Source organism: Strix uralensis, chromosome Z (assembly GCF_047716275.1).
Source record: "Strix uralensis isolate ZFMK-TIS-50842 chromosome Z, bStrUra1, whole genome shotgun sequence".
Classification (NCBI taxonomy): domain Eukaryota; kingdom Metazoa; phylum Chordata; class Aves; order Strigiformes; family Strigidae; genus Strix; species Strix uralensis.
In genome coordinates this window covers 22,455,574-22,481,287 of record NC_134012.1, presented here as the reverse complement: position 1 = coordinate 22,481,287, position 25,714 = coordinate 22,455,574, and the positions used below count along the sequence as shown (strand labels likewise).

Below are 25,714 nucleotides of genomic sequence, written 5' to 3'. Positions count from 1 at the left end.
GAAGGAATTCAGAAGGGATTTGCTTTCTCTTGTTTCACGAGCTCCACGCTTTCACACCGACCGAAGTGGATACGCACCAGCTGGCCACGTCCATCACCACTGCCGGGTGGGAGAATTCCTGATTATACTTAGATCCCGCAGACCCTACTCCGTCATTAGCGGAGAAGCTCTGCTTGTGCACTGCCATCCGAAATGCAGCCGGCTGGGAGCTCCACACGCCTCGCCTGAAGGAGCCGGATGCCTTCTGGATCAAACATGAATGACCTGCTGAAGGTGCACCTGGTGCATGTCCTCACCCTGGCAGCCCTCAGCTTGGCCGAGACTCTCCCAAAAGGTTTGCTTGGAGGGGCTTTTGCCCTGGTCTACTTCTGTCTCTTACTGAAGGAGGTTTTGCAAAGGGGAAGACATCTCTGGTAACAGTGGGGCGGGTGGTGAGGTAATATTCCAGAAAAAGGACAAAAATGTTCTGCTTTCGGTGATCAGTTCACTGCTTCTAGAAGGATAGCAGTGAAAATAATCTCGTATTTGTGTCTGGGATTGAAGGTTCTTTGTCTAGGAAGAGCACGTAGTCCTGTTGTAACGGGCAGGGGAGACATTTGGATTCAGCCTGGGTGGGATGGACATTTCTCATGTCAAAGGAAGCTTACAGATTTTGATGGCTAGTAGCACCCGTTGCTGCAGAGCCCAAGAATTGTGGTGTTCTGCATGCCTGTGTATGCTTATAAATATATAAAACTCAAAGAAAATGTAAATGGCTATAATGTCTTTACACAGCGTATGTTTATAAATAAAAATATGCATGGTTTGTATTGTATATAACATAAAAATTATTATACCTTCTTCCTTTCTTGTGTGCACACACGCACATGGACACATGCTCACAGACTTTTATCCAACACAAGAACTGAAAAAATTCTGTTTAGAAAAGCCTTTGAGGTACAAAATGCAACAGTGGTCTTCTGGATGTACCTTCTGGTAACCCTGTGGACAAAAGGTTTTGCTGCATGGTGATTGTCAGGACCCATCCAAAGCACACCAGAAACTTTGCGGCTTCAGGAAAACAAAAAAAAAACCTCAAGGAAGATGCCAGTATTAAGCTGTTAGGCCAACATGGCTGCTCTTGCAGGGCTGTGCTCTTACAATTGTTAGTCAGGTTGACCTCAAAATGGAAAAGAAATGGTCTCTTTACAAAAGACTTTTGAAATAAAAATGCTAATTTTTTCCTAAGGCACTAAAGTAAGTTGGTGAACCCTGGTCTTTTTGAAAGCTGTGGTAAAAATGGGATTAGAGAGACAAGAAAAACAAAGAGGAAAGGGATTGATTCTTTCTGGTGACATAGTACAGTGAAGAGATATGCATCGTTTCCTAAAATGTCTCAGGTGGCTGAATTGCCTTGGTCCCTGAGAGAGGCTGAAATGAGACTATAGGCCAGCAGTGCCCTGTAGAGCTTTTGCAGCATTAGCTGGAAACACGATTGGGCAGTTAAATGTCCAGAGGAACTGCAGTATCTCTAGGCATCTGCAATGCTGCAGAGGGGACTGGCTCCATTTTCTGCTTTGTTTTGTCTGCCTGGCTTGTCTTGTTTCAAAAGTGTGAATCCAAAACCAAAGCCAAGCAATCTGGGAGCTTCTGGTGGGCTGGGGATAGGAGGGGATTTGGCTTTCTCATGGGCCCTGTGACTGACCTTGGGTCATTTTGCTATCTCGGGAAACTACAGCTGACATCCAGAAAAATGGCACCTGTGTGGCTTTATGGATATGTAAGTTAATTGATTTTCAATGTTATTTAAAGCCATAGGGCTACCTAAAAAATGTCAGACAGCCCCAATGGATGCGCACGGAAAGCTCTGGGATCTATGATAAATATCTCTTAAGTTGTTTGGATTTTAATTTCCCATGTTAAAATCTGATAATGAAGACATCATAAGTTTTGATTGCTTTTGTGAGCAAACATGGACTGACACCAACATCTGAGCTTTTTGGACAGCTTTTAGAAGCAGGCACCATTGCAGCCATTTTGGGTCTCTCTTGCCGCCTCATGATAAAATGGCGGTGTGCTCCACCTCTTGCTGTCCTCTGCGGACACATGGTGTGTCCTCCGGCCTCTGCCCCCTCATCCTGGCTGCAGGAGCACTGACTTCACCTCCTCACTGGCCCATCACTTGGTTTTAATATCAGAAAGGTAAAAAAGAGCATACGAGAAAATGACACATAGCTGTTGTTGTCACAGTTGCTCTTCGAGGATGTAGAGTTTGGGGAGGCAGCTGTAAAAAAAAGTTCCCTTTCTGCTTTGGCCATAGTAAAGTGCTGTCATTTTTGACATATTTTCTATGAGTATGGGCTTGATTCTGCCCTAAGAGCTGTGTGCTGGCTCTCAGGGGGTGACAGATCAGACCCTGGTACTGCCTTTCAGGAGATGCTAGATTAGACGCGGTGTAGGTAATATTGCTAAGGATAATTCTGTCATCTGTTGAATTAAAGAGATACCACAAAAGACACAAAAGTCTGTGATAATAAGCATAACTTTTGCTAGAGAATTTATTTAATATATTAAACTGACAGGGCTTGTTTGCCCAAAGAATAAAACACTGTTGTTATGCATACTGGCTCTTGGTACATATAGAACTTTATTCTTTGTGAGAATAGCCATGCTTATTGTGACAACATAGTTATACAACTAGTTGCTTTGAATTTTGGTCACTGTAAAAATTTACATTTCTCAAGGTTAAAGAAGCATCCTTCCAGAGATCAAGGCATGTGGACAACAGCAATAAAAACATACTATATAAAATTAGATTGTAAAACTCCATTTCAGCCAGACTTAATGCCATCAAAACCCAATAAACTCTGTCACGAAATAGCAACATCCCCTTTGAAGTAGACAGGATAGCCATCGGTAGAGGTTATTCTCCTAAGACAACCTTCAGTAGCAAAGAAATTAGGCTTTGTGAAAATCTTCCATTTGGTTTTACTGGTGTGGGATTTATCTGGGGTGCAATATGAATGATTACTTCTACCTGGTGTGACCCAAAATGACCCAATAAATTGAAGCCTGACACAGTTTGAAGCAGTGATCTTAAACAACAAGTCTGAGACACATGTGTTTTAACTAAAGTTTAGTTAATATAATCTTTAGTGCTACCCTAGCTGTAGCTTTAAGACCTTTTTATAGAAGTACAGTCATTACCAATTATGCAATCTGAAGTCATATAATCTAGAAATATTATTGAGGCAGATTTATTCTAATGACATTTCAAAAGCGTTAGGACTTTTATATAAACCTGATAGTGGAAGGCGATCCTTTCTTCCTCTAGCTTCATTCCAGCTGAACTCCAATGACATTTTAATTTTTACTCCCATGTAAATTGAAAAAAACATTAAGGTAAAGGCTTTCTATTATTCTCAGTCACTTAAATTGGAGCACCTTGTATTTTGCTTTTTTGTTTAGGAGAGAGGGGTAAATTTGATGCTTATTTGTTGCCTGAATTTAAATCTTCTTGGGAAGGCCAGCAGATATGGTGCAGTCAGGATTTTCCTGTGAAAAGACACACAGTGTGCCAGATACTGCTACAGTCAGCGAGGAACAGGAAGATGCCTGCATCCGCTGTACATTTTCAAGGTGGTGTTTCAGGAACATGGTATGAAACTAATTCCTCTCAGCACAGCTGTCAATGAAATCCAGTCCAACAAATATTGGATGTGTGTCCCTTGCAGTTATAGATTAAAAGTCATTCAAGCGTCTTTGGAGGCAATGGCTGCAATGCATACCGTGCGGAGGGGAAGTGATTCACTAGGCGTATCCTTTGATCCTTCTAGCCATGCTTCAAGTCTTTTACCAGGGTGATGGAAAATGTTTCTAAAGATGATACACTCAGATAATGTATGATGACAGGTCTGTGATAATAAGCATCAGACACAGCTATTAGACTTCTAACCCTGGTGCCATTTGGTTAGAAAAGGTGAGAAAAAGACAACATGTACTAGTCCTGCCACAAATCTGGAAGACCTGAAGGGCCTTTACGAGCCTGGCTTTGAAAAATATAGTGCTATATAGCAAGTTTAAAAAAAAGGAGAAATAGTTGAGTGGAACAAATCCTGTATTAATGATGAAGCAGTCCAAATCTCATGCATTATATGTTAATAAGGAGGCCCTGTGCCCACTCCAGGGGCAGGTCAGCTTGGCTTCAATTTGTGTGCTGTTCCTTGCACTTCCAGCCCATGAAATGTCACCCCCGTAGCAGAGGAACAGCCTCACCTGTGTCCTTGCAGTATGCCACCCATTGCTGTGCACCCTGGGAGGAGAGGAGGGCTAGAAACACGAGATGCACCGAGCTTGTTGGAGCTGCCCCATGCTTGGGTGACTCCGTTTTGCACCCTATAGAGTGAGCACAAGAGAAAATGCAAAGCCTGCATCAGATAACAGAAGGCTGCAGATACAAATACAGAGGAACCTGTGTTACAGTGAACGAGTGGAGGGTGTGCAAAGCACCTCTGTGCTGGGGAAAAAGTCACAGAGGACTCTGAAGACACACAGCTGTCTCTGCCAGAGGGGTCTGGCAGGCTTCATGCCACTCTCCAGGAGGTACCGGGAGATTTTCTCATCTTCTCTTCCTTCACACAGCTCCCTTGATCAGCACTCCTCTGGAAACTGTGGATGCGCTGGTAGAGGATGTCGCCAAGTTTGTCTGTGTGGTGGAGTCATACCCTGAGCCGGAGATTACATGGACGCGCAACAGCATTCCCATCAGGTAGGGAGCAGCCCCAGCCCTCTCCAGCATCCCCTGCCAAAACCATCAGTGCCTTCCCTCATGATAAAGGAGATATCTGGAAACATCAAAATGGATCTGTGGCAGGGAAAAGGGTGAATGGCTGTAATTATATAGGAATCTGTGTTCCTTAGGAAGTGATAGGAGCACCTGGGGGGTTCTTTTGCAGCTTCATACACTTGAGCTTGGAGACAATTGATTTCTGCTGCAAGCAGTGCAAGGAGTTTTCTCTCCAGCTTCAGACAATGCAGTGTGCTCTGTTCCTCAGCTTAAGCGTTTATGAAGGATGAGGATGCTGTATCATATTTAAAAGGAGCATTGCCAGACTTGTTGCCCTAGTGTCTGCAGTGTGCTTGGAAACTTTGCATGGAAGAGGTCATATCATGCCATTCTTGTTTGCTTCTAGTTCTGGATCTGACTGTAGGAAACTGTCTTCTCATTGTCATGTGCCGTCAGACATTAACCACCAGGTAGCAAGGTGCTGCCAATGAAGGCAGTCTTAGAAACACGTTACAGAAGTTGTTACCATTGATTTAGCTCTGTTGCTGTAGACAGGCTCTTGAAAAGAAAACTGTACCTGATTTTACAACTCTGAAATCATATTACGTTTGCCACATGACTTCACATCAGTTTCTCATTCTAGGTCACTGTTAGTGATTCCCACTGTAAGGGAAAATTAGAGAACAATCTCTGTGTAACACAATTAAGGCCCATTTTCCACAAAAGATGTCCATGTTTGGCAGATGGTCACCTGAAGCATGGTTCCTACTACCAGGGTCAAGCATCCAAAGAACCCTTGGACCATTGGCTCAGGAGACTCCAAATTAGTCAGCAGCAGAAGGAGATCTTACTGCTAGAAAGACTATTTTAGAACAGGGGAAAAGCAGAATGCTACACATACGCATACTGGCCTTCAGAAATCTTTTTTTCATTGCCTTCAACAGAACCTCAGTAAAACCCCGGTCCTAACCCTCTGACCCAGGACTTGTTGCAAGATGGAAGTCTGAATATCCACAGATGTTATTTCCAAATCAGGTCACCTTTCTCCTAATTCCTTCCACATCAGTGACACCATGTCTGAAAATCAGAGCTGGAAGAGGAAGCCATTCATGCAGGACCACGGAGATTACATGCCTTTCTCTCCCATAGTTTTTAAAATTTTACTCTCTCTGTTATAAGATCATATGAAAACCAGATTGTTTCTCACCCCAATCTATGTTTCCACACTTTCCTAAAACCCATCCCACTCTCTCTGAGACACAGGGTCTTTTTCACAGCATTGACCAAAAAGGAAAATACCAATCAAAAATGCTCTGCTGGTCAGGCTGAAGAGCTCAGGTGTTTTGTTCCTTTACTGGAGCTTCTGGAGCAACATTAATAGCAGCAACTATTTCACTTTCCCAAAGCTGTGTTGGCATTAGTAGTCAGTGCTTGCTGGATACAAAACCTCAGACCAAAGACAGGGAAATAGATAAGCTGAAAAAGATTTCTGTTATTTTCCAAGAACATATCTGAAAGTATTTGCACAATTAAAAAGGATCAGATCAATGGATTTTTTTTTTCTGAGAAAAACATATAAATATATTTATGTGTCTGTGGGTGTTATGTATCAAACTTCAAAGGGTCTAGTTGTCACCAGTAATAAATATCAATTATTTTATTTACAAAATTTTCTGCTCTTTACAAGGTCTCAGCACCCTGAATAGATGGCTAAGCTAACCTTCAAAACAAAACAGTATGTAAACATTCAGCTTCTATGGGAATAGCACCAGGACAGATGCTCTTGTCAGCACTAGTCTTCTGGAAGCACCTTTCCTTTTGGTGTCAAAACCTGTGCAAGTAGACTGGCAGGTTCCCTGTGCCCAGTGAAACGGTTACCTGCCCCATCTCCCAGGACAAGGCTGCCTGGGGTGAGCCTTCCTCAGGAAAAGAAGGGAATGGACTTGCATGTCTTTTACACGATGGATGAGTTCATTGTACTTCCCAGGGTGAAAAGAGGAGGGAAGTACAAGACTGAAAGGTGAAAGGCTGTTGAAAGGAAATATGCGCCTGTAATACTGTAAATGGCACACTGAGATTACTCGGTGACTGCTGTACGATTTTTAACAGTAAAGGACAAAATGGTACATAATTAGTCATCAGATATTTGTGGTAGCTTGGGAGCCAATCCTCAGGTCAGATCCCTTTTGCTACTGTTCTTCAGAATCAAAGGCCAATTTCATGAAAGTGTTTCCAAAAAGCATAAATGAAGGTGTGAAAATCCAACATGGAGTAATTTATGAAATGTTATGCAAATCTTGTTCCACTGAAGTTTTACGATACTTTTACAGTTTTGCAATGAAAATAAGAGATCAGTCCTCCACTTTCTCACTACCTTTCTTTCTGTCTCTTCCTTGATCTCACACATGCGCCCACACATACATATACACACCCCATGCTCACATATAGAATTGGTCTTTGCTCCACAGACTTTGTTACAATATCCTGTACCTTTGTTGCTCCAACTTCAGGGCTTTTCTTGACTTCTCTGAAGTCTCCAGGTTAAAGCCTGCTGTCATTAAACTATAGCTCTCCTTGCATCCTCTAATCTTTAGATGGCTTCTTTTCTTCAGCACATTTCTTTGCTTGTTTGTGTGGTTTCTTTTTTCTTTTTCCAAAAAAAAGAGAGAAAACCACTCCTGGATGCAGACACAAAAATACTTGGGTTTTGGTTTGCGTTTTTTGTTCACAACAGTAAAAATCTTTCCATAACATTATCTGGTTAGTGAAATTTTTTTTTTTTTTAATCTGAAGAAAGTTTCTTTAAAAAACTTTAGCCCATTACAGGTACTATATAGGCAGTCCTTCCCTTGCACTGAGCGACTATACCTAAACCAGAACACAGCTGGGTAAGATTACTTGTGCTCCTGCCTGTCCTTGGCCAGACAGAAACCCAACTAGGGTACCTACTTACTTTACCAATACCTGTCTGGAGGAAGAATTGCCACCATGCTGGTGGCAGTCAAGAACTGCATGGTCTAGTGAGGACCAAATCGAATCTTAAGGCCCAATTCAACACTTCCAGAGCCTTTCTTTCTGTTTTCAGGTTGGAAATAAAAAGTAAAACATATTGCTATTTGTAGTGCTGTCAGCAGTCTGCAGACACAAATGCAATTCCCTCTCTCTGTCCCCGGCTGTCCCCCCACCCCTGACAATCTGTGCTGTGCCCTGCAGGCTGTTTGACACCCGGTACAGCATACAGAGGAACGGGCAGCTCCTGACCATTTTGAGCGTGGAGGACACTGATGATGGGGTGTACTGCTGCACAGCGGATAATGGGATTGGAGCAGCTGCACAGAGCTGTGGGGCTCTCCAAGTGAAAATGCGTAAGTGGAAATGTAATTTCTTCCTGACACTATGTGAGCATGTAATTGAGAGACTGAACAGACACCCAGGTATGGCCCCTGGGTGTCCATGTTCAGGGCAGACCCATGTTCCTGTGGGGCTGGGTGAAGTCCCTTGAGGCAGAGACATGGCATATTGTATCATATCTTAACTAAAACCAGTTGTGCTTATTCACTTTGAATAACACACACTTGTGCTAGGATCAGAGGAACTGTATGCATAGCAGAGGATAAAAAATGATGCTTTGAAGAATGCCCTTTGTACAAAACTTCATAAAAGCAACACAATTTGATAGATTAGACTGCCATAGCAATACTGCATAAATCCCTTGTGGATTTTAAACATAAGATTTCACTAATCAGATTTATGCCTGAGGATGGCAAAAGCAAGTAAATGCTGTTCAGATGTTCTTAATAGCAGTCTTGAAAGGTCTGGAGCATGGCAACCTAAATCTCATCATCTCACATGGAAGGCAGAGGATTGGTTCTTGCAAAGGGCTATACATGTGCTGAGCTTGGAGAAGCTGAACTCTTTGAACTCTGGCTGCAGTTATTTACACAAACACTTAAAAGGGCAGCTGAGACACATCCTGACTAAAGCATCTGTTTGTAGGAAAGGATTTGTTTGCTCTAATGAGCATGACCCTCCTGTCTGGTAATTCTGGGGCTCTCCAGCATCCCAGTTGCCTGCAGGTGGGGGCCATGAGGTGATGCTCTCTGAAGGTCATTTTTCTGCTGGTTCAGTATCACACAGGGGAGGCAAAACTTCAGGTCTCCCAAGACAGAGATGATCTTTTTTTTACTCCCAGCTCAGAGTAAGCTAAGCCATGTTTTTCTTTGGGTAAAATTAATTTAAATTTGTCCCATATTAACTTCAAAGGAGTTTGAATGTTTGTTTCTTTAAGAATGTTTTCTCCTTTTTACTAACATAGTTATAAATCCTTCAATTAGGGACATTAATTGAGTTTACATGCCCTTCTTGTTGAGCTAGAGACAAGCCTGGGTTACAACTATTTCAAAACCAATTCACTCCAGATCTGAGCTTTCACACAAGACACTGTTTATGCAGTGAAGAATGTCAAAACCTGGAATGCAAACATTCTTCAATATTGGAAATACTCTTATCTGGATTTGGATTTTAGCCCAGGCCCTAATTCAAATGGCTGTCAAACTCCACTCCTGAAAACAAATAACCCATGCAAGTTAGCTGCTTTTGCACCCATAAACTGAAACTCTGAATGCTGTGCTTAAGAAAGTTTTTTCTTTCAGAGGCAGCTCATGACCTACTAAGACCTCTCTGTCTTTCAGCAATGTACACAAAAAACATCAGAGATTTTGTTGTCATTTCTGAACTTGTCCTGTTCCAGTATCTCATAGCTTCAGTTCAGCTTTAATTTCTGAGTTTTCAAATTTTAGGACCCAAAATAACCCGACCGCCTATAAATGTGGAAATAATAGAAGGGTTAAAGGCTGTTCTTCCATGCACTACAATGGGGAATCCAAAACCTTCTGTTTCATGGATCAAAGGAGAAACAGTTGTAAAGGTGAGTAGAGAATAAAATGTAAGTAACGCTAGCTATTCGCTAAAGGTATTGTATTAAAATATTAACATCAATTACAGCAATTTTAAATTCTAGTTTCTAGGAAGTAAGCATTTGGAAAATACAGGGCTCATCTCATAAATATCTGCATCTGCAATAATTCTGTTTATAAACCAAATATTCTCTGTGTATCTATATTTTATATTATATATATTTATTACTACTAAGCATGGCCAAATGCTGCTGAATGCACTTGTGAGTGTTCTTATAAATAAGAGCTTCTGAGATGCTTACATAAGATTCAGGGCTCTTTTGTAACTATAATTCACTGATCTGCAATAAGAGGGATAGGTGAGTGTGCCATGGCAATGCTGAGCAGGAAGAGCTGGCCTTAAATCCTTCAGTGTAGTACAACACAAATAATTTTCATGTGTGTAAGCCCAGTCTTTGTAAGCAGGTGTTTGGTGCTACTTGTGTGCAGCCTGCATGTAGAGCCCTCACCTTGATTGCTCCTTCCTCTGGCAGGAGAATGCTCGCATTGCTGTTCTCGATTCAGGGAATTTAAGGATCCACAATGTTCAGAGAGAAGATGCAGGACAGTATCGATGCGTTGCCAAGAACAGCCTGGGCACAGCCTATTCAAAACCTGCAATGGTGGTAGTGGAAGGTGAGTAACCCTTGCACCAGGCTCAAGCTCTATATGCCAGCTCCTCACGCATATCCAGTTAACTTGAACTAACCTGCAGTGTCCCATTGATGTTGACAAAAACATCCTAGGGGGTGACCCAAAAGGCAGAAGAAGGGGAAGGAAAAGAAAGCAGAGTGAGAAAGAGAAAGTTTGTCCACACCTGCTCTCATTGCTGGCTGATGGTGAAAGGAACTATCTGTGGACTGTCCTTGTCTACAGCTGCTGCAGATCTGGTGGGATACTTGTCTGAGTAACCACTCCCAAATATGTTTTTCTTTCTGACTGATGGTTTCCAAGATGCCAACTTGTGTCTTGCTTGAAAAGTCACACCAGACCTGTGGATTATACACTATGGCTTGTGCAGACAGACAAGTAGAAAGCTGATGGCCCTGGAAACTCACTGCAAAGAGTCTGATCAGAGAGAGCTGCATCTGCAAACAGTCAAGCATTTTGCAGCATTAAGTGTATGTCCCCCTTCCTTTCCTCTGATTTTCCATCTGAATTGGTTGATTCTTCAGGTAAACAGAGCTTTTTTCTCTGAGGACTTAAACATTTTCTGCTCACTAAACTGAACATTGGATTGATTTTTCAGTTTCTGGTCTTTATGTGCTCAGTGTCTGTCTCTTATTTACAGAAGGTGTTTGCTTTATGGTATAAATGATCACCCTTTTCAGAGTGCTGAGATCAGTGGACTGCAAGGGAACCCAAATGTAGGCAACGAGGCATTCAATGTTCCTGAATCCTGTAAGAGAAATTGGGTTATGCTAGGTTTTGCGAAGTGGGAGGAGGAATGACTGACTCAGTAGATGAACTAATTTTTATTTTTTTATTCAGAATGAGTGTACTGTAGAAAGTGGAGAAGGGTCTCCATTGAAGCCTAGCAAGCTTCAAAAGATTGTTGTAGGTTACATTTGGCCTGGGATGATCAGAGGCTACTTAGGGTGCAATCCTGTTTCTAAGAGGGCCATTGACTTTCTTCTGAGAGCAGGATCAGGTATATTAGATCCAACTACAAATTACTGTAGATCTACTTTTTCCCTAAAAACTGCACTAATTTTCCTCTTTTTTTTTTTTTTTTTTTTTTTTAATATTTACATGGACAGGCTTCAAATATGACAGGAATTCCTTAACTAGTTTTAAAACAGGAAGGCAGCTATTTCTAATCTAGATTCACAGCTGTACTTCTCCCAAGCTGAAAGAGATGGGACAAACTGAAGACACTTGGATCTGGCTGTGAACGTCTTGGGTCCTGGGTTTTGGTTTGGCCCTATCATTGAGACAGTGGCCAGAGGCTTGTCAAGAATTAATTGTGAACGACAAATATGTGGTGCCATGCATACAATCCCACCCTTCCATGCTGAAGGGCCTCAGGCACTGAGATTTTATTACTCTGAATCTACCAGAGCCAGTTAGGGAATCTAAAAGCGGGCTGGAACTGCACCAAAATCCAGGCTGTTAAGGTTGATATCTTGTTTTGTCCCTGTCTCCAGAATTATGCAGCTGCCTGTTAATTCAGGGAATGGCAAAATAATCCACAAATACTCTACTTGCAAAGGAGAGCCTGTGTGTGCTCTTTTATTAAAACGAGAAAAATTAGTTCTTAATTAGTCAATGGGACCTCAGTCCTCCCACACAAACTATCCCCTCATGTTCCATTCATGTGTTGGGTGAACAAAGCAGTGCTGTTCTCCAGGCTTGCCTTGGTTTCTCTGGTAGGGCACCCATATAACATACCTCATTTCAGGCTGCCACCCAAACTAGGCTGATGCATGTTTGTTTTATTTTTTGGGTAATAATCCTGACTGCAACTTGCGCTGTATACAGATCCCTTCCCCTCCCAGTATGTGATATTAATTCTCATGGATATTTAGCATACATACATATGCACATACCTGTGTATGCACGCAGGTATGTGCACACACATACATCCCCCTCACACACTTCTTTGATCATAATTTTTAGTAACTCTTCCTTCCTACCTCTTCTACCCCCTTAGTATCAGCATTTTAAAATAACTCCAAGTAAATAATAATCTAAAATTACTCGATGCAGTCAAATCACACTTCAGTCAGTTTTCTCTGAGCATTTGCTTTGTTCAGAAAACTTATGAAAATATGTTGTTTGTTGCTTCTCTGTAATACCACTACAATATTTTTTCTTAAATCTTGGTGCTACTATTGACTGGAGTTACAGCACTGCATAGTGTGGTTTAATAATAAAATAAAATGACTAAGCATGGCTGGTTAACTATGAATATTTAATCCCGAAGCAAATGCCCATTCAAAGAGCAGTGCAAATATTTATGACTAGCTAAATCTAGATCAGGCAGGTCCTGATTTCTGAAAGAGGTTTCTAATTTTCTGTTGTGAGCTTCCATTTTAATGGGTTCAGCATTAGTCCTGCAATTAGTTTCAGGCATTGTTCAAAGTACAGGGTTGTCTAACTTGACAGATTGACCCTCTACCTCCTGCATGTGGTCAGGCGCCTTAATGCATGTAAGATCAGGGACATACTTAAATGACTTGCTGAAGCTGGGCCCAGAAACTACAGCAATTCTCAAATATGTAAAATTATCTATGCTGGATCCACTCATTTAAACTGATGAGAATCTTGGCCCAAGAATTTACACCACTGAGGTGCCTTACAATTCTAGTTCTTGTCTGGTTTCAGGGTAAAACAGTTTGAAAAAAGCTGCTATTTTGATTTTCCAAATAATTTTTCTCTGTTCATTGTTGGCTTTCCTCAACATTTATAATACTGGACGCCTTTTATTGCTTTTAAAACACAGCTTTAATATTTATAAAGCTTTATTATTTTTAAAGCAAAGCCAAAATCATTTGACCAACAATTTTAAATTAATATTCAGGTGCAGTTCTTGTCAAGAAAAAGAAAGCAATGGAGGCCTTTCTTAGTGGAACTGATTTTTCAGTTGTTCCTGATTTTCATCAGTGAATGGTGGGAAGGAGACAAGGATCCTCTGGGTGCTGCTCCCTGCACAGACTGGTCCCTAGCTAGGGCAGCCTGCTTCCTTTCCTGGGGCACGTTTCAGGCACCAGAGTTCAGGTGATGAACTAGTGAACTCTAATCAGTTAATGAGCTTTAGTGTCCAGAACAGGGTCAGCATTTTTATTAAAAGGGTTGAAAAAAGCCTGTCCTTTTTGACTGTGTTTTTCCCCAAGTTTGGGAAAACCCACATGAATTTGGACACATGATGGTGAAACAGATTTTCTTCTTAAAAGATATAATCCATTAGGGGTTGCAACACAATCATAATGGACCTGGCTGCTGGGTCCATGGGAAGACCCAGGATCTTCTTCGGGAATGATGCTGAGCCCACGGACAGCACTGCCCTCACTGAAAGGAGGGTGTTAGGAGGAGAAACAAAGCATGGGGCATCCCCTTGATTTGTCACCGGGGAGCAGGCACAGAAGTGGGGAACAGGGAAGGGACAGAAGAAGCAAACATCGGCTGAGGAGAGTCCAAGTGAGCCACCATGCAAGGTAGGCAGTCCTCCTACTGAAGGAAAGTTGCATGCTATTTTTACGATATTTGTGTGTCCCATAGCAATAAAATGACACACACTTCTTGTTTAGCTCTGAGGGGACACCTTGGAGGAACAGTGTTTGATCTTCCCAACATGTGCTGGGGTCACTATGAAGTGATCCTGCACCAAAGCAGTGGTTTCCAGATGTGCAGAAGCTGCATGGGTTTATTGAGTCATCTTTCTCCGTGTTCAGTTCCTTTGTCAAATTAGTTACAGCCTGTGCAATTTATGCAAAAAAGGACTAGTAGAAGTACTGGCATGAGGCATAAGTGCAATAGACAGAAACAAGCCTTCTCCACACAGCTCTGCAAAGCAAAACAAATGAGCAATGATAAGTTTGCTGGTTCTGTGAAAATTATGGTGTGAAGATGACTTCTTGTTACACATGTATCCAGAGATGGCTACAGGAGGTAACATCTGCACTGAGATAAAGGAACAGTATTATACAAGAAACGTGTTTTTGATTTCCTGGAGGGAACATTTCTGACCTGCAGTTTTGTATTAATTTTCTATCATCTTAAGCATTTTGCTAACTAGCTGTTTAATCTCTACATTATCAGTTTTGATAATGAACACTTCTTCTAACCCTAGATGAGAAGAGCACTCAGAAGCAGTACCTTGCCAAAAGATTTATACAAATTTGCTGTTGATTGCTGTACAGATGCTGAAAGTGAATCTGTGGCTGAATGATTCCTGGATGAAGCCAGGATCCAGGACTATGGTAGAATAGAAGCATTTCCTTTGCCTACCTGTTCACACAGATGTCTGCAGGCTGAAGTTTATTGACAAGATGTTGCCTGAGATGGCTAAGATGTTCCATCCAGTTTTATCTGAAGATCACTTCTTTGGAAATAATCAGGAGAGCAGCTATTGCCTACAGTAATGTTGACAGTTGTCCTCAAATGCAGAAATTCCCATTTATGTCATTGAAAACTGAGGGCAAGGTATAGACTTTTAGGCTGTGCCAAGAATGCATTTCTTGACCCTTGTCTGAGCATTTGAAATCTGTAGGGTTTGCTTGATAGGCAGCATTAGTGAGACATTGATCTGTTTTTTCCTTCATGCATTGGACAGCTGTTTATGCAACATGGACTGTAGAACAGGAGGAATTTCAGTTTTCATTGCTATTTACAGTGACATTGATCCAGTCCATTAATAGGACCAGTTCAGCAAAAGCTATGCAAGAGCTCATCAAGTTCAGTTTCTGGCCCTGCTGCCTAAAACTGTACACCCTCTGTGGTCCTTATGGCTTGACGTGTAACAATGATATACTCTATACCCATTATAAATAAATTGTATGACATTGAAAGAATAAATTAAAAGCCACGAGCTCTTGTCTGGTAAGAGGTATGGGAATATTCCTGTTATGAGCATGCTTGTCACTCAGACTCAGAGAGAAGCTGCCTGGTAGGTTTTTTTTAATGTGCAAAATAAATTCTACTGGATGGCTTTGCTCTAATCTCTCGCTATCTTTTTCAGATGTGGTGCTTATAACCAATATTCAAAGTATATATAATTTCTATACCAAATAAGAAGCATCTATTGCAAAACAGCAGTAAAACAACATGTTTTGCAATGATTTACAGGCTTAATTGCCTGAGCTGGGCTCTGTGTTCTGGCAGAGCTTTTTTGCTGTTTTGGAGAATGTTTCCTTCTCTCCTTGGGGGAAGGAATTTATGAATTGGTAGAATGGGTTCATGTCCTATATGTTCTTCATTCTTCAAAACAAAAAAGTTACAGAGAAATTGGAAAATTGTCCATGAATTGCTTACAGTTAAAAAGTAGCAACTGTTTATAGATGAGGCATAAAGTTATAAACCATCTGTTTTTTTATCAGCCTAAATTTTAGCTTCAGCTATGGAAAGAGCATTTTCTGGAGATGAATGGAGTTATTGCCATTTAAATGTACCAAGGGTTGTGGTGCATTAGGCACTAACACAACTGAAGGTAGAATGTTCGTTTGAGAGGTGTCTTTCCATTCCAACAGAAGCATGTGCGTGGAAGTTCTCTGCTGTAGGAAGACAGTCTGAACTGTCTACTGTGCTTTTCACCTTTGCATAATGGGACTCTGTGTGCAGAAATCCTGAAAAAAAGTTTTTTCTTCCCCTGAGGATGAAGAACAACCTTCCTGTTTTGCATTTCTAGGTGTTGCACCCAGCCAGTGAAACCTCTGATGTTCCCAGTTTGCCCAGTGATGCATTTTTAATATTGAACAAGAAGGAAAAAGGCCATAAATACATGGACTGTAATGAGAAAGGAAAGAGTACACAGACGGTCCTGTTGGTTGTGTATCGAGTTAGATGAACCTCCATCTTGTGATTTATATGAAGTTGAGCTTGATCTCCACCTGTGGCACCAGAGAGTTGTGGAATTCGGGAGTTTTGGAGTATATTGTGTATAGGTTTAGTTTTGTGTATAGGTTTAGTTTTGATGTCATCACTGTACAAAGGCATGGCTGGAAATTAACAATCATAAATCTTTCAGGAAACAAATTATCTAGGACAAGTGCTGGAAGATCCAGCGTGCTTGTCAAGAAACTAACTGGATTCTCCATGGATTTAATAACATTTTTGGATTAATCTTCTCTACAGTTTCAAATTGGCTGAATGGGGCATTGGTTGAGGGCTACTGATCCTTTCTTTAGCCAGGCAGCTTCATTCATCTCTCTGTCCAAGTGTGGCTGCTCCACTTCCTCCTGTGCTACTATGTGACAACACACAAAGCAAACAAATCGAAACAAGGGTAGAAGCAATGCTCCTCACGCTCTTCTGACTTAGATGTTGTTTGTTTTTGCGTTCCAACCCTGGTAGATAGAAGTCTTTTCCTGCCCACAGTTTATTGCTTATTACTAGCTACTAAAATAATACCCTGCCACAGGCCACAAAAATGTTCCCCTATAAGACACTTGTGAGAACTGCCTTAGCCTTAAAAATAGGAAGGTTTTCCTTGGAGAATCATCCCTTCAGAGGGAAGGATCTGCCAAAACATGGGTAAACTCAGTTTAGATTTTTTTTTTTTAATTGTTTTGTCTAAATCTTGGAGGCAGTGAGGGGACAGCAGACCAGATGACAATAAAAAGCTAGAAAGCAGTGCCTTGGCTATTTAGTTAACAGCCTGCTCACAAAGTGTAAAGCACTAGCTTCCTTCAGCTGTTTTGTGGACCTCTTATGTAGTCTTGGGACAAATCTGCATCACAGATAAATCAAAAGACAAGAAAGTGACACCATAATTCAAGTAACAAGAATTAAAGTATGTATTTAGTCCAGTTAATCTATCAGTTTGCATGGCCCACATTCCAGAGATGCACCCTATTTCAAATGAAAACTGACTTCAGTTGTACCATCCAGAAAGTTTTCTACAGTTTCACATAAACATGTCTGTACTTGGTGTAGACAAAATAGGAAAGGGAGATACCAAGAGACCACCAAGGCAGCCAGTCAGCACTGTTACCCTGATTCTTGCTGCCTTGCCCATAGATCAGCTATCAACATGAAATCTGAATTTTTATCTGTGCCATCTTCTGAGGTAGGATGTTTTGGGTGAGATGGATTGCAAAATAGCAGACTGACAAGGAAGTGTGCAGCTTTGCATTTAAGTGCTGGGCAACATTTCCTCAGGGAAATTCTGATACTGACACTGAGGAAGAGTGGCTCTCCCATGAGCAGAGACAGAAACCCTGGGAAAGGATTGCCTTCTCTGTCCACAGTGATATTGGTGTACGTACCTGCAGGCAGTGTCCTGTGGCAGTAAATGGTGAATACTGCAGTTTGCTGTTAAAAATTGCAATTGGTTTGGGGGGAGGAAGCATTACAGGGAAAGAAAATAGTACAGAGCTTGCCTGTAATTACACCAAAGTAATTGACTGGCCTCAGCGGGGTGGCATGGGTGTAACTGAAAGCCCAGAATATCTCATTAAATCTCCTCCTACCTTCTGCATTCACCATAGTTATCCCGAGGTTCTCAGATGCCTCAGATATGACCATAGCCCTAATTACAGGGTAGCAGAGCAAGCCACAGGAGAAAGAAAACAGCCCCAGACCTTCAGCAAATGAACAAACAAGTGTGATCTATTCAATTTATTCCTGAGGCTTGCTCTGCTGTGACACAAACATGAGGTACACGCTGCCTTCAAGTGATTGTTTCGCAGAGGCCTTCTGCACCAAGTAGCTGGCATGAGATTTCTGACAAGACATATATGAGCAATTCTTCTTGGGTATTGGAGCCTGCTATTTCCTTTTGCAAAAACCTTAGGCACTTAAAAAAATATATTAATTTCTCACATCATTGCATGAGTTGCAGTTTTAAGAAAAAAAATAGATATTGCGGACAAAATCCATCTGGCTTATAAACTGTGCTGGGTAGCTAGGAAGCATGTGCTTCCTGCACAACAACAAATTGTTGAGGGTAGAGAATACCCATAGCTATCAGATAAAGGGAGCCAGAGTAAACTGAGACAGCTATCCTGAAGTGACTGCCTTTTCATACTGAGAAACCAAGATAGAGCTGGGCCTGAAGATACAGCAAGGAGGGTTTTGAAGGCAACCTGGAAATTTTATAGAATCTATTTAAAAATCCACTTTTGGTAAGTTGTTGGTCAACCAATACCATTTTCCTGAGGCTAATGCCTTCTGTCTTCCAAGGACCTCTTTCGTATTTCTCATTTAGGTAGCCTTAGTGAAGGTGAAAGCCCTGCTCTTATTTTCCACTGTAACTGACTCTTCCAGACTGTACAAGTCTAGATTTTACTTCTAGCACTAATGCCAGCTCTAGTATCATACAGTATTTCTAGGGTGTGTGTGCCTATACTATGGAACAGAAGGTGTCTGCTGTTGTGCTGCTTCTGTGTAGGAATCTCACATCTCTGAAACTGAATGCAGCCTCAGGCAGCCCTTCACAAAAAAGGCATCTCAAACTAGGAGTTAAGAATAGGGAACGAAGATGGATCACTGTGTTAGGAGAGACTAGCAGAGTTTTCAGCACTGAAAATCAAGCATGCATGGTGGATAAGGTGAGCGAGGAACAGGCTAATTGCTATCACCCCAAAACAAGAAACATCCTTGCAGCTACTGCTGGCAGCACTTTAAAATAGATGAAAGGAAGTACTTTTCATATGGCATGTAATTAAATTTATGGCATGCTCTTACCCATTGGTGGAGACCAGATGTCAGGATGCTGCAGGGCTTATATCAGTTTTGGGTATCCCATTGATTCCCATAATTGCCTGCTCCATTTCTGAGAGTGGAAGAGGGGGAAACTTGTGTGCAGCTGTGAAGGTTTCAGTATACACAGGCAGACTGGCAGCCTCAGCAGTGGTTGTGATGGACTGTCCACGGCCCCTCACATCCACTGCCAAGGCTGCCAGTCTGTCTGTGTGTACTGATCTCTTTCCCTCTGGTTGTCAAACACACAACTGGAATGAACAAGTGTTGCTCTTTGCCTCAAGAGACTGGGAACTTCTTTTCCAGTTTCACATGCAGTAATGGGTAATGGCAGAGTTGAATGGTGCACGGTGTGTCTCTGTACTGTAGGAAAGCCTGGGGAGGTTTAGAAGGGTCTTTTCTTCAAAGAAACCAAACACATATATAAGACCAGTACTGACATGAAAAGAATCTCCTTATTCATTTCCTTGGGAAGTAATTTGAACACGTTATCCTCGCTTGTCCTTGAATCTGGTGTTTGCTCTGTATATAGAAATGAACACTTGTACAGAACAGGTTTTATATAGTTACACAGGATATAAGCTATCTATTTACATTTTACTCCTGGTTATTATAGCTTTGCATATTTGCAGGGCCTGCTTTTAGGATTCCAGAGACATCTACATGCAATGCAAAGTCTTCCACAGCTGAGAAGTTCCTGCGCTGGCTGGTGCATTTAACGATGCCTTCTGCTGATGCAAAATTGTCCTACCACCCATAAATCTTGGAGCTCACCCTAGAATAAGGTTACCTTGAAAAGCTATTGCCTTGCTAAGAAAAACTTGCTTTGATATTAGATACCAGATCTTAGAATCTGAAGGCATATGCTTTAGGATGGAGATGTTGTGGTTTCCTCCATCTCCTTTCCACACAGATCTTGAATTGTCCCTCCTGTCCATCTCACAGCCTCAGGCTTCAGGTTGAGTGCCTGTGTACCGCTGTGCTGTCTGGCCTGTGTTGCATGAGGTGTTAGAACTACTGCAAACCCCAAACCTCCCAAATCATTTATCAGGAGCCAGAAGAGCTGGGAGGTTTTGAGATTTTGTACAAAACGCTGATATTTCAAAGCATTGGGGGGTTCTCCCAGACTACCATGATAACGGGGTGAGGGACAGGTGAATCATGAAGTACTGCTTGATTACAGTGCTTCTGCAGCTTGCTCTTCTGGGGCCCACACCTAATAGTGCTGTTCCTTGAGAAATAATACAGTGGTTGTGTGCATTTCCTACTGCATTAGTACATTTTTTTTTCTTTTGATAATCTGTATACATGTGGTTCTCTGGCAATAAGCATATTTGGACAAGGATTAAATAAAAATAGGTAAGCAATTTGATAGAGATAAATGGAAGTGTCTCATATCAGCTTTGCCTGTGGCATTTTGCTCCTCTTTGTGATTACTCAGTAGGTTGCAAAAAGATATATATTGCAGTTTTGATAAGAAATACTTAGAGATCAAAGCAAAACTGACCTTGCAGTTATCTCAGGATTTAATTATTAACCCAGCAGTTCTGGAAGTGGGTGCGAGGGTGGCAGCACACGTTGAGCAGTGGCAAAGGTACAACGTGAGTTGTTCCCATACAGAGGCCTGTGGGGAGCCATGCGCAGAGCCCATCGCTGCTGCTGCGAGAGGAGTTGCTGACCATGCTTACTGAAGAATTTGTTTGTTCTCCGAGCTGGGATTCAGTCCCATCATGTCAGCTGCAGAGACTGTGCCTCGCTTGTTCAGCCCTGGCTCTTGGCATGCAATTAGCTGCTGCACACAGCTCAGCACGGCTGTCTCTGTGACCGCTGATCCATGAGCATGATGAGCAGCCTGTTCTCAGCCCTGGTATTTCAAGAATTGTTGGGATTTTACACGGATTAATTTGAAATGTCAGAAAACACAAATGCTGTGGCTTTTTATGTTTATAAATGTATTTATCAGACCTCCCCTCATCTCCCATCAGTGGGAAGGAAATTGTAGCCCCTCTGTTTGTTACCTCTCCTTGACTGCCTGGTTCAGACTTGTCAGGAAGAATGAATGGATGTGAGATGAATGAATCTGAATGGGAATTTAGATGACCAGACTTCTCACTGGCAAAAGACTGCAAACACACTAGCACAAGTTTATGGTTCTTCAGAGCATATAGGTGGCAAGCATAAATGATTTTTTATGGATTAGTAAGCAAAGTTCAAGCCCAGAGAACTCTTCTGTAGAGAAGGAGTCATTTCAATCTGTCATGCTTCAGGTACAAAAGCACTATGGGAACATTGGCAAATGTGAACAAAAAAATGCTTGCAGTTTAGCTCCTAAATGCTTACATATGAATAGTATGCAGTGCAAAGGCTTTGCCAGGGTATTAATATCAGGAAAGTTTCCGAGGTGATGTGTAGTTTACCAATTCTCCCAGCAACATAGACACATTGGTTCTCAACATGGCACCAGCTGTACCAGAGGAAAACACCTTTTACATGTAGGAGATGCCTTTACCACAGTGTTTTGCAGCTTAGCTAGAAAAAATTTTCAGTGTAAGACCTGGCTGTAATCAACCAAAAGGCCCTTTCTCATGACAAAAGCAAAACAATCAGAGAAACTGGAGCAGGTTGAGATACCAGATCTGGCAGTATGGACACACCAGGTCTGGCTCACATGTTAGTCCAGGCTCAGGCTGTGATGGGAAGGGAACATGCACCCACTGTCACCAGGTGGTTGCTAACACCTTGGTGGCCTTATCTCAGTTTGGACTATCAGGCATGCTTTACAGTAAGCCAGGACCAGCAACAAACTCTTGGATGTGAATATGTGCAGATATTGACAGTCTGGGTTAATGCATGTACATTGGCAAATGTTGCTCATGTTCTCTGAAAGCTGAGGTTCACCAAAGCCAGTAGAGGGTCTGGAAAAAAAAAACCAAACACCCCACACCCCAAAACCAGTGCTTGACTGAGACTGGTGTGTCAAAGCCAGCATTAAGTCTTATGAAACCCCAGCTAAAAGGGGTCTCTTCCTGCAGCAGGGCTGTGTGCATGAGGGTTTCCTGTGAACTCTGGGCATCACTTTGTGCTTTCCCAAAAGCAGCAGCATGGCCCCAGGCCACCCAGGCTGCTGCCTGGATGTGGCTGGCCCAATCCAGCCTGCTTTAACAAAAAAACAGGCCTTACCCAGTCAGGGGGCAGGCATCTGCCAGGACTGCAGGATTGGGCCCCAAACCATGGAAATGAAACACAACTCAGTCAAAGGCGACGGGAAAAAAAGTCACCTGGAAAGAGTTAGTTGTTCAAACCGGGGGCTGACTGGGACCTTGATTTAATCTTTTTATAGAATAAAAGTTTTGTGACTGAATTAAAGCCCTACTGTTTGGACTGGATGATGTTACCTAATTCTCAGAAATGGGAGCAGCTGGCTGCAGTGCAGATACCTCCTAGCAAGCCTTGCAGTGCACAGCACATCATTTAGCAGGGCTGTAAAAGAAAGGACATTTATTAGGGGGCTTGGGAGTGAAACTTAATGTGCTGGCTTGGCTTTTAGCTGGCTGGATTTCATTTCCAGCTTCTCTGTTTTATTTTCCACTTAAATAAATAAATAAATAAAGCCCTTTTCTCCCACCTTCCCTAACTGCTTTTTGTAATGCCTTTGGGTATGTCCTGTGCTGAAAGCCTGGGAGTCTTGATGTAAATGTTGTTAACCTTTTGGTCACGTAGCTAAACAGACAAAGGTCCTGGCAAAACCCACTTTTGGGAGGATCTGGAAGAGGGCAAGTAACAGAGGTGTTGAAAATCACCTGATGATTGGGAATTTTTACTCTGAGGCAAAATGAAAACAAAACAATGTCCTAAGCCCACCAAATAATGTGAATTTTACAAACTTTTATTGTCATTTCCTTTCCTCTTCCTGCATTTCACCCACCTCTACCCCACAGTAGCTTATGTTGGCACCATCAGAGTCACCATTCCTTCCTCACCTTTGCCTCTTTTCTTTCTTTGTGTAATGTGGTGAGGGAAAAAAAAGTCATATTTTTGGGGGCTGGGTTCCTCCATTTGGCTACAAGACAGATTTCCTTGCTGATGTGGTTGCCAAAATGGACCTCAAGATCATCCTAGTAGTCTTGCCCCACTTTGCACTGGTGGAAGGTGACACTGGCTGCTCTCACACAACCTGTCCTAGCTTTCTCACAGCACCTGAGTCTGATGGCAACAGTGGTGTGTCGATCATCCACCCGTAGATGATGGGGCTAAGAAATTGCTGATGCTGTTTTTTTTAATGCTGTTTCCCAAAGCGATGAAGATCCCTTTAGAAAATGTGTTCCTAGGTGTGCCAGTCAGTGGCGCTTCAAAGCCTGTCAGGACCTGAGGAGTTCAGCCCTTATTCCAGGGAATTTCTCACTTAAAAATAAAATAATGTAAAAAAATCCCAGGTTATTTAGTTCACAGTATCTAAAGCTAAGTACTTAAGTTAAATAGATAAACTTTAAGTAAAATACTTTTAAAAAGCATGTAAACGTAAGTACTTGAAACGTTAAAGCATTAAATCTGTAACTTCAATTTTGAAAGTCCTGGAAACACACATGGTGGCACTGGGGTAGCAGGAGCTTCCATTCTTCCACACTTTGGAAATCAGCTTATTTCCTTATAGGCTCACTTTTATTTAGCCATCCCTCCCTGTGCTAGATAATACACCTGTGGCACTTTCCACAAGAAACATGTGAATACTTAGCAGCTGTTGCTGAAATTTTTATCCCTGTATTCGGTGTTTTAAGCTTGAATGGCCTGACCCTTTGCCTTCCCTATGCTGGCAGATGAGCGCTCACACCAGCAGAGTGCTGGGCTACTAAAGCAAGTGCTGTGATCAGTGCTGGCGGGAGAACCCCAGGGAGTGGGATGCAGTTTTCTGGCCTCCCTGCCACGTTCACTGTGGCTTTGCTCCCTTCCTGTACAACTTCATCACTTTCAAAGCATGCTTTTTTTCCTCCTGGCTGACAGAGCCTCACAGATTTTGGGAGAGCAGCAGGTACAGAGGAGGGCATATGCACCTGTGTCTGGCACCAGTTAATGTGGTGCAGTTAATTCATCACTTCAGTATTAATTAAGATGGGCAGGATCTGAATAGCAGAGTTGTCAGGCAGGCAGAGTCCCAGCAGCATACTGGGAAACCAACAGCAGCATGAGAAAAGCACCAGGGGCCGTATTCCGGCTCTGGGAGCTAACTGCTGGCTTCAGCAGGAGCCATAACTGCACGTAACTGCTGCCAGGGGACAGACCCAAAAGTTTAGTATTTCTCCGAATGAAGTATAAAAGTAATTATGAGCTTGGCCTGGGGCACTTGGGACTGAATTCGTAACCATCTGGTGTTAATGGCCTGAAGTGAAACTTCAGGCAAAGGTTTCATTTTGCTTATTATTTGTCAGAAAAGTCCCTGGCCACTGACTGAAGCTTTCCTCATTAGTGGTGGAGCTTCATACCTGCTGCCTTGCTGAGGGACAGGGTGTTGCAGCAGCCCTGATGCTGCTCTGCTTTGACTTTAAGAAAGTGACATAAAACATCAGTAGTGAGGGTCTGCTTGGAGATCATAGAGGAATTAAGAAGCTGAATATAATACATATCCTCACACCCTTTTCACTTCACTGACATTAAATTTAGTCTTCTTAAAACCCCCTGCCCAGGAGCTTATTGAATGGCTGTGCTCCTAACACAAAAAAGTTTTTACTCTGAAATGTACACCTAGTGTTACCTATTCATGAGCAAAAGCTGGTTTTAGGCTCATTGTTAACAAAAATCTCAGCCCCTTCCAAGTCCAGGATTGGGTGGAGAAACTATGTGGAAAGCATACACTTTTAAAATTCCAGCTGAAATTTTGCAGTTGAAGTCTTCTCATCCTAAATAGTGGGGACAGAGAGTCAGTTTCTTAGAGGATCCTCACTGGTCTCCTAATTGCTCTGCATTGGAGCTCTCCATCTGGGAGCAACCATTCGCCAGTGCTGAGGTGCATTGGGCAAACAGAGACACAGAAAACCGTGACATGATCAGATATGTTAGTAAGAGGAACCATGAAGATAGCAAAAGTGGCAAAGAAGATATCAGGCTTGTCTGAGAACTCCAAGAGAAACTCCCCCGCTTACTAAAATTTCTGATGGAGACTTTTAGTCATTGCTGTGCAGCCCAGAAGGTACAGAGTGAGCGTTACTCAGTAAGTATGAGAAGTTGGAGTAAGAAATGTCACAGAGCTATTCAGCCTGCTTTTGCACAGACATTCAGGCATCTCCATTAAAAATTTTGGGTCAAAACTCAAATGTTCCACAGGGGAAATGTCTCTCTTCTCTGCTTTCCTCTATGTGATCCAAGTACAGCAGCTGAAATACAGCTTGTGAAGGCTGTCAGAGTTGTGTTTCTGGCTCAAAATAAGTTTTCAACACAAATACTTCTGTTCTTCTTTCACCAGAAAAATTATAAATTCTTGGGGCAGGGAGGCTCTTATCTTGCTTATCTTCAAACTACCCAGTAACCACATTGCCAAAAAAGAAGCAAGAGCAGTAGAGATGAAAAGTCACTTTACAAAAACTACCTTCTGCCTGGAATCTCATCTTCCTAAAGTCTTTTCCAGTCATTCCCCAATAATCTG

General features: G+C 42.2%; 1 protein-coding gene across 3 annotated transcripts in view; it reads left to right on the top strand.

The window, feature by feature from the left end:
- The first annotated feature begins 255 nt into the window (after positions 1–255).
- The window catches only part of MUSK (muscle associated receptor tyrosine kinase), a 53,887-nt gene continuing 28,428 nt past the window's right edge, over positions 256–25,714 (top strand). For all 3 annotated transcript variants that reach the window (XM_074856010.1, XM_074856009.1, XM_074856008.1), the window contains exons 1-5: positions 256–334; positions 4,621–4,747; positions 7,979–8,130; positions 9,565–9,692; positions 10,215–10,356. In XM_074856010.1, the coding sequence (XP_074712111.1) occupies positions 256–334; positions 4,621–4,747; positions 7,979–8,130; positions 9,565–9,692; positions 10,215–10,356 (628 nt within the window). The remainder of the gene's footprint in view (positions 335–4,620; positions 4,748–7,978; positions 8,131–9,564; positions 9,693–10,214; positions 10,357–25,714) is intronic.